Source organism: Brachypodium distachyon, chromosome 3 (genome assembly GCF_000005505.3).
Source record: "Brachypodium distachyon strain Bd21 chromosome 3, Brachypodium_distachyon_v3.0, whole genome shotgun sequence".
Taxonomy (NCBI): domain Eukaryota; kingdom Viridiplantae; phylum Streptophyta; class Magnoliopsida; order Poales; family Poaceae; genus Brachypodium; species Brachypodium distachyon.
Window position 1 is genome coordinate 57,425,000 of NC_016133.3, and position 14,248 is coordinate 57,439,247.

Genomic DNA, 14,248 nt, shown 5'->3' on the forward strand with positions numbered 1-14,248 from the left:
ATAGAAGCCTCCACTGCAGTTTGTTGCCTGAACTGCTTTCGCTCTCTGCCTCTCTGCAACCCTGTCTGTCCATGGGTTCTGCACTTCTGCTGCACTGCACCTTCTGCTGCTGTGTGGCATTGTCTGCCCAGATACGGAGAGAAAGAGCTAGCCGACGATCTGCATAACGTACACATTTCCCATGCATGGAGTTGCAGCCTTGCAGGAACAGTATGGATAAGATGGAATCATGCACGGGGAAAAATAATGGTGATGGTTAACTAATTGAGTTTGTTGCAGTGCATGCAGCTAAGGTAGCTGCTGATGTACAGTAAAATTTCATCCAAATACAGGTAACAATTACAGCGAGGGACTGGAAAACTACTACTGCGAACGAAGGAAATTAGAAAGAAGATGTCAACAAAAAAAAGAGTTGAATCGGAGGTTGGTTGGTTAGGCTATAATGCTTCTTTTTGTAGTTTCTCCTTTTCCGGTTATTCTTTTTGGAGCATCTTTTTCTCTCTTCTTCTCTTTGCCTTCACTTTCTACACGGCCGGCGCGCTCTACAGTGAGTAACTTTCTAGCTACAGCTTCTCTCCCCCTTTGCACGCTCTCGCTTTTTAATTAGCTGCTGCTGCCCACCGCCGGGGTCCACTCGAACCGGCCGGCGTCGAGAGGCACGCCGCGAGCGATGTCGAAGTTGTACCTGGCCACGGCGAGAGGGAGATCGAGCACTACGGTTAGAACGCCGGAAGGCTGCAAGGACGGTCCTAAGCTAGGCACACGCAGATTAAGCAAATGGACGCGGACAATTATAGTCGGTAATTTCGGCTTCAATTCCAGGTACTTACTTGGAAGCGAAGCGCTGGGCCTGGGCCTCCTCGGCCGCCGCGAAGAACTCCTCGATCTCGGCCGCCGGCGGCATCCTTGCCCTCCCGGCTTCCTGAGCAGCGGCCGTCGTGGCCGCCGCCGGCGACTGGCTGCTATTTTTCCCTGCCAGATCCGACTCCAGGTCACTCAACTCGCCTGCAGCAGGCAGCCGATGGCTCGACGGCGTCGTCTCTCGCCTGAATTTTGAAAATCAGTGAGCGCGACGGCGTCAGCAACACGACAGGAAGCACAATTCAGCAGGCCGTAAACGAGGGAGAAATCAATTTCTCCCACCCACCTCTCACGGTCACGGCCGCTCTCCGAGTTGTTGCTGGCCGAGCCTTCCGGAATGTAGTCGCTGCCTGCCTGTAGAATCCCAAAACCAAACCCGAGCCACGCCACGCTTGTCAGCAACAGAAGCCGGCCGCTAGAGATCTCGAATCGTAGCTGAATTTTGAATTCTAGGGTTTCGAACTTTCGATTCCCTTACCTTGGCAGCATCGGAGCGGCACGGAAGAAGGCTCCTGTCCTGCGCCGCCGCGTCCACGGACGACGCCGTGCTTGAGCAACGCGAGAGGCCATGGCCGGCCGCGAGCACCGCCCCGGGGCCGGCGGCGGCGCCAGCCGCAGCCTCCGCCCTGGGAGCCGGCGGCGGGGCCATGAACAGCATGCGGCTCCGCAACTTGAGGTAGCAGCTCCCGCCGCCTGCAGCTTCACCGCGAGAGGCAGCAACCCCGGCCGCCCGTGGAAGGGTCGCCGGCGGCGGCGCCGGCAGCAGCGCCTGCTTCCTCCGCTTCGAGACCACGACCTTGGCGGCGGCCGCCTTGGACCTGGTCCGGACCCCGACGGCCTGCGTGACCTCCATGGCGGCCACCTCCTCGCCCATGGCCCCCTTGCACTTGCGCATGTACTTCCCCATCGACCCCCGCCGCCCTCTCTGGCGCGTCTCTCCTCTTTCCTTTGGCCGTTTCCCTTCTCTGAGCACCGGATACGCGCAGAAGGCTTCCTTCTTTGGATTCTCCCCCATCCGGACTCTGCGGTGCGGGTACACATATAAACACGCCAAGCCCCGAGGATCACATCAGATCCGGATCGGACGGCCAGGGAGCGCCGTCCCGACGGCGCGCCGTTAACCGGATCTGGCTGTTGGGGGGTGCCGGCCGTTTTCCACCTGTCACGGCAGCGCCCAAACGGAACGTGATTATCACGGGACCGGGCAAGGGGTATTGACGAGATTGCCCCTCCTCGCGGCGGGCTCCGCCACGTGCGATGGGAAAGATCGGACGGCTGTTGTATGTGCGTGGCGCTGCGGGCGGAGTTGGACTGATTTGAAATTTGAAACGGACGGAGCCCCGGATGTGCCGTTGCGGTTTGATTAGGAGGAGGGACGGCGTTCCGTAACTTGGGTTACAGAGTTAATTACACAGGCCTTTTTTGAGATGACAGACTTGCAGGCTTTGCTGCCGTGAAGTTGGAAAAGGAAAGAAACGGGCTTAAATTTGGGTCTGCAAGACACGGCGGCGGCGGGCAATCCGGCAAAGGATCGGGAGCAGGGAGAGGACGGCAGGTTCATATTTCCTTTTCGGTGACGTACATGTAAGTGTAGCTTCGTACGTTCACTGCCTGGCTAGCTAGATTTCCTCTGCTGCATGCCGGTCTCGGGAGCGATCCGCTTGCCAAATTAAACCCGATCGAATTCTCCCTCAAAAAAAAAAAACTCGATCGAATTCACCTTGCATTGCATTGCACTGCACAAGACAGCAGATGGATCGAGAGTATCAAGTCATCGACGAGGCGAATTGGCAACAAATTAAGCTAGGCAACAAGGCAGGATCGACGTGGATCGGCGTGATCGGCGGAGCAGGGAGGTAAAGCACAGATCCAGACAGCCGACCATGTATGCGTGTAACCCTGATCACTGTCGCAGCAGCAGCGTATCTATGAGGCCCAGGCAGATTTGGAAGAGAGCATCGATCCCGGCCGGCCCTGCGGTGATCTCTGCCTGGCGCAGGCGCGGGTGTGGGCGCGTCCGATCGGCCACGTACCGGCGATATTAACGGTCGAGATCGGACGATCGATTGGCTAGCTAACCAGCATGCGCGTATGCATGCATGCGCGTGCGGCATACTGGCATGCATGCGGTGCCCACTCGCGTTCAGTGCTTGGTCGTCTGGCGAGTGATGGCATATCATGCACTGTCTGTCGCCCTTTAATTTGCATGTGGATCTTGTACCTACGAAAATCCGTTGAGCGGACAAACATACATGCGGTGCCATCAGAAACGATAGCAAGTGGGTGATTGAAAAAATGGGGAAGAACCCCAGATCTTAATGCAACGGATCAGAAACTTCGACTGAGATTTAAGGCCAAATTCTTAAAAGTCAAGCGACTTAAAAATAGCCACATCCCAAAAACGATGACGGACTTAGGTTTGCTGCCATAAAGTGGGAAAGGGAAAGAAACGAACTTAATTTGGGTCTGCAAGGACTTTGCGAAAGGTTTCCGTAAGTGAAAACGGGTGGTGCATGCAGGTGCAGCTCGAGCTAGTAGTACGTACTCCTACACGGCGCGCGGCGGGCAATCCGGCAGGGAGAGGACGGCAGGTTCAGATTTCCTTTGCGGTCACGTCCGTACGTGCATGTGTAAGTGTAGCCATTCGTACCTTCACGGCCTAGCTAGCTAGGATTCCTTTGCGGCCGGCCTCGAGAGCTCCGCTTGGCACCTGGAATTCACCTTGCATCGCACAACACAACACAGCAGATATGATCGAGAGCATCAAGTCATCGACGAGGCGAATTGGCAACAAATTAAGCTAGCCAACAAGCAGGCATGCATGGACCGGCGGACGATCGAGCAGCAGGGCGGTAAAGCACAGATCCACAGAGCCGACCATGTATGTGTAACCTCACTGACGCAGCAGCAGGAGTATCTACGAGGCCAAAGGTCATCATTAACAGAGATTTGGCAGAGAGCCGATCCCGGCCCCTGCGCTGATCCGCCCGGCGCATGCAGGCGGCACACGCGTACGTGGGCGTCCGATCGGCCACGTACCGGCGATATCAAACGATCGAGATCGGCCGATTGTACGTATGCATGCATGCACGTGCGGCATACTGGCAGGCATGCGGTGCCCACTCGCGGTTCAGTGCTTGCTTGGTCGTCTTGCGGATGATGGCATGCAGTGCACTGTCTGTCGCCCTTTAATTTCGATGTGGATCTTGTGCTTGCGAAATCCGTCGACCGGACAGACATACGTACGTGCGGTGCATGTTACGATGCCCGAGTTGCCAGAACTACATGGTGAAAAAATTGCACCTGACCTAAATTACTCGTGGCGATCGAGGAAGCTTCCACGCACAGTGAATCCAAATTAAATTGCCTCACAGGCAGGCCGAAAGAGGTACCACTCTGTTCTATCCAAGGAAAGGAGTACCGGGGCTTTTCCGGTCCTGATTCATAGATAATTTTCGTTGAACTAACTTTTCCAAAAATTCCGTTGCACATACCAGTAGATTTCACAAATGAAAAGAAAAATCGCTGACTCCAAGTTCTTAGAAACGATCCGCATGTTTTTTTCATGATCGAATCAAATAAATTTTGGTGCAAGATATATCTAGACCTGCTTGATTCGGATGAAAAAACTTTCATAAAAAAGAGAGGCAGAATTAGACTGCATTGCTCGTTACGACACCTTCGCGCGTACAAGATCTAGCTAGCGCATAAGTAGTTTATGAAGGCAATGAATCGACGACACTTGCAGCAGTACATATGTCCTTCCAAGGTGGGAACTGGGAAATGAAGGGAAGCGGCCTGGTGACGCATGCGGGCGCATTGGATGCCATCATTTTTTATTGTTTTTCTAACAAGATGGCATTTTGTCGTTTCTTCTTGTAACCTAAAGGATCAAATTGCCTTGGCCACGTTAGAATCACGCATGAGATAACATATAATAACAACATTGTTGGCCGACAGATGCAGATCGGCCATCTTTGCACTGCATGTTTACTTTGAATCGATGGTGCCATGAATCAAATAGAAAACTAACAAAAAAAAGGAACAGATCACATGCGATGGCTTCTTTCTGACCAATCGAAGTTTTGTGCGATCCTGTGATGTCACATGCAGCTCACGACGGCGATTGAGAAACAAAAGTTTCGATCCACTGCAGACTTAAACTACTTAAGTAACACTGTCCGAGTCTGTCTCCTCCTCTGATTGATTGATTGACTGCTTAACGAGCTCCTGCGCGCTTGTGCCTTCGGCTAGCTGCAGAACAGAATACGGAATATTCTTTTGCTTAATTCCGTCTGCGCTGGCCGGGTTTCGTGTGGAGATTCCTGGCAAGTATTCCTACTTAATGTATGTCAAGAGTCATCAGATGAGTACTTCAGTGAGTCGTCTACTAGAGCTAATTAAACATCAACAGCACTGAACTTGGAGTAAATAACAGCGTAGACACAGCCAGTCGTTCCACCTATAGAATTTGATAGTCTATCCCCATTCGATCCAAATGATTGGTAGCACACTGAGTCCAAGAAAACATACCAGACTGGCGAGAGGGCATGTACTGATATCCTCCTCCAGAAATCTCACTAGCACTACTGCTATACCATTGACTATATAGTTGGTTCTAGGTATCAAACTGGCCGTTGCACATGGAGAACTACAAAAGGAACCGAGGTTAAGAGTGAAACAGATGATCATATCATATCCACTGCATGCATGCATGAGATTGCCCTTTTGGGCTGGCAGTAACAATTTGTCTCCCAAAGTTGCCAAAATTACAGTCGCCCCCGCAAGCAATCAATGCCCTGATCAGCAGAGCCGGCCCAACCAACCAAAACAGGATCAGGGAGAGGGTACAAAGAACCGCTGCAGAGCCAACGAACAGCAGCAGGGGGGGAACTTTTACAGTGTTCTCTGGGCAGCAAGATCCTTCTCTTTTGGCACTTGCCTATGCATCTGTACACATCAGTCCACTGGTGCATGCTGCTATTTGATGCATGGTCCCTGGCCTGCCGCCGAGGCCAACGGTGGCATGGATGCACTGGACCGGCATGGCGCAGATCGGCATGGGAGTGGGTCAGAGTCTCAGAGAGCGTCCATGGGCAGGTGCTACACTACCACTGGGACTCATTTGAGGCCGTTGGTAAATTTGTTCTTATCCTATGCTTCCCTAGCTAGCCGCGCATCCTTCCTTTTGGAAATGCTGCTTGTTTTTTTCTTTTCTGCCGGGGGAATCCAATGCAGTTCGTGCGCGCTCGACTACTAGCTAGTTAGGATCCTGTACGTCGATGTTGGCTTTGTTGCTTTCCTGCAAATTGCATGTATACGTTCTGTACTGATCCAAGTCAATGCAGCTGGCGAGTGATATATGCATGCCTATGTTTTTCTGCTTGTCTCGGCCACAGAATTGCGCATCTTATCTTGACCTGTCGGTCTTCTAAACGGCAGAATTAATCCAAGGACCCATGTGTAAACAAACTCAAGTAAGTCCTTAACAGAGGCGCTAGCTACGTAGAATGAACTTTATTCAAGAAGTTACTGATGTTGCACTAGTCCAGGAGTACCACTCTGCTCCGTACGGCATCCATGAATTCCGAGCAGAAGAAATGCGTGCCCGCTGTTGAGGAATCCCGTAGCGCGGGATCCCGTTAAACGGCCGGGCCCCTTCCTTCGTGCCCCCGTGACAGGTTATACGGCGGCTATTTATGGGGGGTCACACCGTCACGCGCACGGACGGCGACTCAATCCAGCATTCATGGCCGGACTCTCTTCTTCATGCTTGCACAGGACAGTATATACTCCTGCATGGCCGGTGCGTGCGCGTGCAAACTTGTTGGCGGTGTTCCGAGACGTAAATGGGCTCACGAGCCCGACCCAAACACGCCCACGCGGCATGTGTCGTGTCGTGTCGTGCGGGTTCACTTTAACCGACGCGTAGAACTAACTCGTGACAGAGTGTTGGTTGCCCGTTTTCTTACCTACGCCGCGCTGAGCTTGTGTCGGGATACGGCCGGGGAATTACTTCAATTCCGTCGATCTCTGCATAACGTACCCCAGCTGGTACTGTGGTACTGTAGACTAGCAGTGGCAGGCATGCAGCCGATTGAGCTTATTTGCTACTCCCTCTGTTGATACGTGTGATTGTGTGAAGTGTGTACATGCTTCTCAAGAACTATGATTTGGGCGGCGTTTAGTACTCTCCAGTTAGTTGTGAACTATGTTATGCGAATTTGATGCCAGTTAATCTGTATTGTACAAAACTCCTAGAGCCAGAGTTCGTCTTCGAAAAACGTAAACTTTTTAATTTGTGATGAAGAATTTCGACAGCACCAAAACAATTGGTTAGGACCGGGACTCGCTCCCTTCGCCCACGCCTCTGGCCACTCCGGCCTTGGCGGCCACCCCGCCCCCGCCTGCTACCATGTGCTCCGGTGGCTCTTCCCGGACCTCCGGTCACTCCCCCGCGTCCGGATCTGCCTGCTCCTCCCCTGGATCTGCCGGCCTGTCCACGCTTGTGGACCCCGCTGCTGTGGCGGCCCATGCTGCTCTCGGGAAGGCGCGCGTCCCCTCCCCATCGCCTCGCTCTAGTCAGCGGTCCGAGGAGCGTCCGCGCCTCCTTTCCGTGGTGGTCGGCTCCATGCCGTCTCTGTCGTCGCCCTCTGCTGCCGATGATGGCAATCCTTGGATTCAGGTGCGCACGCGCGACGACTGAAGGAGGAGCTCCCCTCCTCTTCCGGCCAGGCAGCCTCCTGGGTCTCGGCCTCGCCCTGCGCCTCCCAGCCTTGCTCGCGCGGCCTTCTTAAGGCGCTTCCGGGGCCGCTGCTTTCACTGTCTTAGTAAGGATCATCGCCGCGCCGCTTGTAGAGACCCCCCTCGCTGCATTGAGTGCTGGGCCTGGGGGCATTTGGCCTCCGAGACGTCGCGCTGCCGTGGTGCACGTCGCAGCCCCGCTGCCAAGCTCTCGCCCCCGGCTAGCCAGCGCCTCCCTGCCGCGCCCCCACCCCCGGTTAGCCAGCACCTCTGCTTCCCGGTCCCCGCTCCGTCTGCAGCCATGTTTGGCCGTGCCATCTCCCTACCGGCGCCTCGTCGCCCCGGCTTCAACTCCTCCGTCGTCATGGTGTCGCGCTACGTAGAGCATCAGGCTTTCATCCTGCGCAACCACGGCGTCCTGGTCAGGGCGACGGTGAAGCGGCACTCCGCCAGTCCGCTGCTCCTTAGCAAGGCGATTGAGGGGGAGCTCCGCATTCCCCCCCACTCGCTCCGCGTCACCCGCCACCTTCCGGAGGACTTCTACATCCACTTCGACTTCCCGGCTGACCGGGACCGAGCCATCGCCCTTGGTCGCGTCATCCTCGACGGGGTCACGTTCCTGCTTCAGCCCTGGCGCGAGGCTGTCCATGGCACGCTTCAAACCTACAACCTGCACGTCCGTGTCTGCATTGAGAAGATGCCGCTCCACCTTTGGTCCATCGAAGGTGCCGAGTCCGTCTTCGGCAAGGACGTCATCGTCGACCGGCTTGACAGCCGCACATTTGCTGGGAGGACACCAAGATCTTCAGCTGCTGGATCTGGTGCTTGAGCCTGGATCATATCCCCAGCGAGCACCACTTCACCGTGTTCCTCGGTGGTGCCGGTCGCGTCGTGGAGATGGATGGCTACTCGCCGCCGCGTCGTGAGGTGGCGCCCTCGCTGGAAGGCCTTCAGTTTACTGCGCTAATTCATATTGATCTTGTAGAGGACTGGTGTATCCTGGAGACGCGCACGCCTTCCAGCCGCCAGAGTGGTCTGCCCTCCTCCGGTTCCAACGAGGCGCCGCCCCATCCTGCGATTCAGCGCTACACCTGGATGGAGCACGTGTGGGACGGGGAGGACCCCGCCACCGGCGGCCGCCCCTGGTCATCACCTGTCGTGACGCCTTGACGCTTCCGCGGCGCGACGACGCTGGGGATGACGATGACTCCCGACGCCGCCACCGGCGCCCGCCTCCAGTCCTCTCCTGCCGCGACGCCTTGACGCTCCCGCGCCGCGACGACGCTGGAGACGACAACGATTACCGGCGCCGCCACGGACGCGAGCTCCCTGCGACACGTTTGCCGGCGTCCCGCGCGTCTGCCCTGCGCTGACTGGCGGTCCCCGACACCGCAGCTGCACTCCCATCAGTCGCCGCCGGCGGCGTCTCTGCCTCCGCCGCCGCCGCTCCCTGAGGATGGGCCCCTTCCCCAACGCCTGGTGGCTTTGTGTGCGCGCCCGGCTGCCCCTCTCGTCGTTTGCCCGCCGCCGTCATCGGATAGTTTCTCCTCGACGTCAAGTGAAGACCCTCTGGCGAAGCTTCTGGCGACAGAACGCCTCGGTGTGCTCTGCCTTTCGCCACAGGAGGCGGACCCCATGCTTGTTGAGCTGGAGGCGTTCTGCGAGGCTTCCTTGGCCTCGCCGCTCTTGTTCCCGCCTAGGGCGGGTGCCTTGCCGGCACGGTACGTCTTCGATATCGGAGCTGGCCACGGCGCAGGCTGCCGGGGCGCTCTTTGCCCATCTCCACTTGGGCCAGTATGTGGCCTGGGGACCCCGGCGCGCCCGGCGCGCACCTCGCTCGGAAGCACCGGTGTTTTGGACGCGAATGGAGTGGTCCGCACCCTCTTCACCAAGCCTGCGACTGCCATCCTCGACACTGCCCCTCCCTCTTCGCCACGCCAGCTCGCCGCCAAGCCGAAGACGGTGATCACCCCGCACCGCAGTGCACGTCAGGCCGGGAAGCCCTCTGCCACTCCTGTCGCTCAGCGCGCCACGGTGCGCCTCGCTAAGGAGCTCGCGCTGATCGACCACGACGACATTCGTCCCGCTGCTGCCGCTACCGTGCTGATTCAGAAGTTCAAGGAACCCCTCGGCGAGGTTGATGTTGACGGCCTCGCCGTGCTCACAAGGCTCGACCGGGACACGATCCATCGCGCCGCGGCCCAGACCTCTGCTTCTCGTGCCGCGGCTTCGGCCCACTAGTCTAGATGTTTAACTCCTCGTACCATCGCCAGTCGGCCTTAAGCCGCGTAGTTTTGATGTTAGGCAACTTTAGCTTTACTTCCTGCAAGTTCGTCGGGTATGTGTGGTGGTTTTCTGGAGGCGTCCATCTTGGGGATGCGTATGTTGGGATTGCCTCCACCTCTTGTATCCTCGGTCGGTGTTCGTCGTACTACTATTTTCTTGTTCGTGCAAGTTGGAGCTCTGCTTTGTGTCCCCATGAATGACGCCTTCTGTCCCATTCTTTGTTGGAATGTGCGCGGGCTCAACAATCCTGCTCGTCGCGCGGCGGTTTGTGAACTCGCCACTTCAGCCAAGGCAGGCATCCTCTGCCTGCAGGAAACGAAGATGGCTTCGATCGATGCCGCCGCCGCCTGCGAGATTGCCGGCCCCTCCAGACGCTCTCGTCTCTGCCTCCCTGCTGTTGGCACGAGGGGAGGCATGGCGATTTTTTGGAACCTCGTTTTAGTCGACATCTCTATCCCGCAGGTTCTTCAGTTCTCGATCTCGGCGGTGGTTACCGTTCTTCACTCCGGTTTCGTCTTCGTCATCTCCACCGTCTACGGCCCCGTGGATGACGCGCTCAAGCCTGACTTTCTGCAAGAGATGCGGGCCATCTCGACCGGCCCGGGGACGCCGTGGTTGATCGCCGGCGACTTCAACCTCATCTATGAGGCCCGCGACAAGAACAACCTCAACCTCTGTAGACGGTTAATGGGGCAATTCCGTGTGGCCATTGACCATGCTGAGATCTTTGAGTTGCGCTGCGCTAATCGGAATTTCTCGTGGAGCAACGAGGAGCAGCACCCGGCCCTTGTGAAACTGGACCGCATCTTTTGCAATGTGGCTTGGGACGGCCTCTTCGCGCCTTGCGCCGTCCACGCCCTGTCCACGACGCACTCCAACCACTGCCCGCTTCTCCTTGCCGCCACACAAGGTGAGGTTTAGGTTCGAGAACTTCCGGCCGCAGCATCAGGGTTTCAGCGAGACGGTGCTTGCTGCGTGGTCGGAGGACGTCGCCTCGGCCAACCCCCTCCGGCGCCTTCGCGTCAAGCTTGGCCGTGCCGCCAGTGCTATGCGGCGGTGGAGTAGGAGCCTTTTCAGTGATGCTCGCTTCCAGCTCCACCTCGCCCTTGAGATCGTGCTTCACCTTGATGCTGCTCGGGGGACACGCAGTCTGTCGCCCCTGGAGTTTGTCCTTCGTCGCGCCCTCAAGGCTCGCGTGCTAGGGCTGTCCGCCGTTGAGCGCGCACGACGGCGGCAGGCCTCTCGACAAGTCTGGCTCAAGGATGGTGATGCCAACACCCGCTTTTTCCACATCAAGATCAATTCGCGGCGGCGCAAAAACTTCCTGCACCAGATCACTACCGACTCCGGCGTGCACGTCGCGCACGAGGATAAAGCCCTCGCACTTCTGCAGCACTTCTCTGGCGTCCTCGGCACCACGGCCCCACGGACTCGTTCGCTCGCCTGGCAGGAGCTTGACCTGCCTTTGGTCCCTTCGGCGGGCCTTGACAACCCCTTCTCCTTGGGGGAGATCTGGGACGCCATCGCGGCCTCCCCCGTGAAGAAGGCCCCCGGGCCAGACGGCTTCACCGGCACGTACTATCGCGCCTGCTTGCCGCTGATCAAGCATGATGTGCTCGCCGCCTTCGACCACCTGTTCCGCCTGGCCGGCGGCAATATCAGCGCCCTCAACTCTGCATTCGTGCTCCTCCTCCCCAAGAAAGATCATGTCTCCACTGTGCACAACCTGCGCCCCATTAGTCTGATTCATTCGTTTGCCAAGCTGTTCGCCAAAGTGCTCGCTCGCCGCCTCGCGCCGTTGATGGGTGGTCTCATCTTGCCCGCACAAAGCGCTTTTCTCAAGACCCGTTGCATCCACGATAATTTTCTCTTCGTCCAGAATGTTGCACTCTCCTTGTTAAGATCGACTTCGCCAAGGCATTTGATTCTGTCTCCTGGGAGTACCTGCTCGAGCTGATGCAACGTCAAGGCTTCCTGGCAAGATGGCGCGACTGGATCGCGTTGTTGCTATCTACAGCCTCCTCCTCGGTGCTCCTGAACGGAACGGCCAGCGAGCCGATGCAGCACAGGCGCGGGCTGCGGCAAGGGGACCCGCTATCCCCTCTTCTCTTCATCCTCGCCATCGATCCTCTGCAGCGGTTCCTTCATCGTGCTACCGAGCTGGGCGGGTTATCGCCGCTCCCGACGCGCCACGCTGCCCTGAGGGCCAGCCTCTACGCGGACGACGCCATCGTTTTCTCCAACCCGAGCCACGAGGATCTTCACCTGCTGCTGCGTATCCTTGAGGACTTCGGCCATGCCAGTGGCCTTCGCATCAACGTTGCCAAATCCGCCGTCGCCCCCATTCGCTACGATGGGGTCGACCTCGACAACGTTCTGTCTCCTTTCGCCGGCGAGCGTGTCGCGTTCCCGATACGCTACCTCGGTCTTCCCCTCTCGCTTGGGCGTGTAAAGCTGGCGCATCTGCAGCACATCCTGGACTGCGCCCGCGCTAAGCGGGCCGGCTGGCGGGGTCGCAGGCTTAGCGCTGGCGGGCATCGAGCCTTGTCCATCGGGGTCCTCGGCGCGCTCCCGGTCTTCTCCATGACTGCCCTCAAGCTCCCCAAGGCCTTCATCTCCTCCTTCAACAAGATTCGCCGGCACTTCATTTGGGGCATCGAGCAGGACGAGTGCGCGGGCGGCAAGTGCAAGATCAACTGGTCTACGATCTGCTCTCCTTTGGCCTGCGGCGGGCTAGGCCTCCCTAATTTGGAGGCGTTCGGCAGGGCGCTTCGGCTTTGATGGTTGTGGTTCGAGTGGCGAGCGCCGGACAGGCCATGGGTTGGAACCCCAACGCCTTGCAACGACACCGATCGTGTCATGTTCAACTCGGTCACCCGCATCTCCATCGGCGCCGGTGCCACGGCCACCTTCTGGCACTCCAACTGGCTCGGCGGGCGGCCTCTTTGCATCGCCTATCCATTGCTCTTCGCTTGCTCTCGGCGCAAGCAGCGGATGGTGGCCATGGCTCTCGCCGGACATCGCTGGGTGCTTGATCTTGCGCATGATCTCTCTGTGCCGCTGATCGCCGAATTCCTTCAGGCTTGGAGCGAGCTTCATTTGGCTGAGATGCTCCTCCGCCCGGGCGTGCCGGATTCCATCGTGTGGATCCTCTCCACGGATGGCAACTATTCGGCGCGCTCTGCGTATCGTCTCCACTTTATGGGGCGTACCCTTTCGGATCTCCCCCAGGCTGTTTGGCGAGTCTGGGCGCCTCCCAAACAGAAGTTCTTCGCGTGGCTCCTTCTCCTCGACCGTCTTTGGTGCGCCGATCGCCTTCAACGCCGGGGATGGCCGAATTGCTACTTTTGCTCGCTTTGTCGCCGCAACTTGGAGACCTCGCTTCATCTTTTCATCGAGTGCCCCATGGTCGGGCGGCTTTGGGGATTGATCGCGCAGGGGCCCAATTGCGGCGGTTTCGCGATGGCGCTTCACGGCCCGCCGGAGTTCATCCTTCGGTTTCGGGATCGACTCATGCTCGACACCTCTGCGGGGCACAGAAAAGGAGTTGCCTCCCTCTTCATCCTCGTCTGCTACTCCATTTGGCGGGAGCGAAATGCTAGAGTCTTCAATGACAAAGCAACGAATCTCCACTAGCTCTCGATCTTCATTAGAGATGAGGCGCAAGAATGGGCATTCGCCGGTGTTAAGGCCCTTAGGCGTTTGCTTTGGGAACCACCTTGAGTCTAGCTGAATAGGGCCTGGCCGTGGGGGTTTTGTTTTCTTTTTGTTTTTTCCTTTGACTTCTGGCATAGTGTAAAAAAATTGTGATGAATTGAAGCGTGGGCCCTTACATGAGCGTGCGTTTCAAATTGAAAGGGTGAAAAAAGCTTGAAATTATCCGTACATAGCCGGTGATGTCTGTTAAGACCAGTAGCTTAGCTATACCATTACCGAAAAAGAGAACAAAGTAATGATGAGCACTATGCACCTAGCTTGTGAGAGTCTAGACTGAGCCAAACAAAAGGTTCGTCAGAGAGGCCGTTTTAGCCATGAAACCATGGCAAGCGCCATGTCATGATCCCGTGCATGATGATGGATAGTGCTGACGAGCAACAAAATATTCCTTCCCTTCTCGGCTGAAGATGAAAAGTTGCATGTGTCCGTAGAATGAAAAAAGGTTGCATCTTTTTCTTTCTTTTTCTTTCTCCAGAAAGTAGTGCCAGCAGTTAGCATCTTCTCATGTGCTAGCTCCAAACATTACGAACGTCAACACGATTTGGGCAAATGAAAAACTGGTTAGCGTCCCAAAAACAAAACAAAAAACTGGTTAGCGTCTAGACAGCCCACAGAAGCAAAGGCCTTTTTTCGATCCAGT

At 56.8% G+C, this 14,248-nt stretch overlaps 1 protein-coding gene across 1 annotated transcript; it reads right to left on the reverse strand.

The window, feature by feature from the left end:
* Positions 1 to 230: 230 nt before the first annotated feature.
* LOC100832471 (cyclin-dependent kinase inhibitor 1) lies at positions 231 to 1,890 on the reverse strand. The gene is made up of 4 exons (XM_003573008.4): positions 1,340 to 1,890; positions 1,148 to 1,215; positions 831 to 1,046; positions 231 to 685 (listed from the first exon to the last, which is right to left on the reverse strand). Exons 1-4 carry the CDS (start codon positions 1,874 to 1,876, stop codon positions 604 to 606), a joined length of 903 nt encoding a protein of 300 aa, XP_003573056.2. The 5' UTR covers positions 1,877 to 1,890; the 3' UTR covers positions 231 to 603.
* Between the last annotated feature and the right edge of the window lie 12,358 nt (positions 1,891 to 14,248).

Excerpts from the sequence above, each read along its gene's own strand:
- LOC100832471 (XM_003573008.4), bottom strand. The coding sequence starts at position 1,876 with ATGGGGGAGAATCCAAAGAAGGAAGCCTTCTGCGCGTATCCGGTGCTC. Across the intron at positions 1,216-1,339 it reads GCCGCTCCGATGCTGCCAAG|GCAGGCAGCGACTACATTCC; the intron begins GTAAGGGAATCG and ends GGGATTCTACAG. Across the intron at positions 686-830 it reads GCCCAGCGCTTCGCTTCCAA|GTACAACTTCGACATCGCTC; the intron begins GTAAGTACCTGG and ends CGCCGTGGCCAG.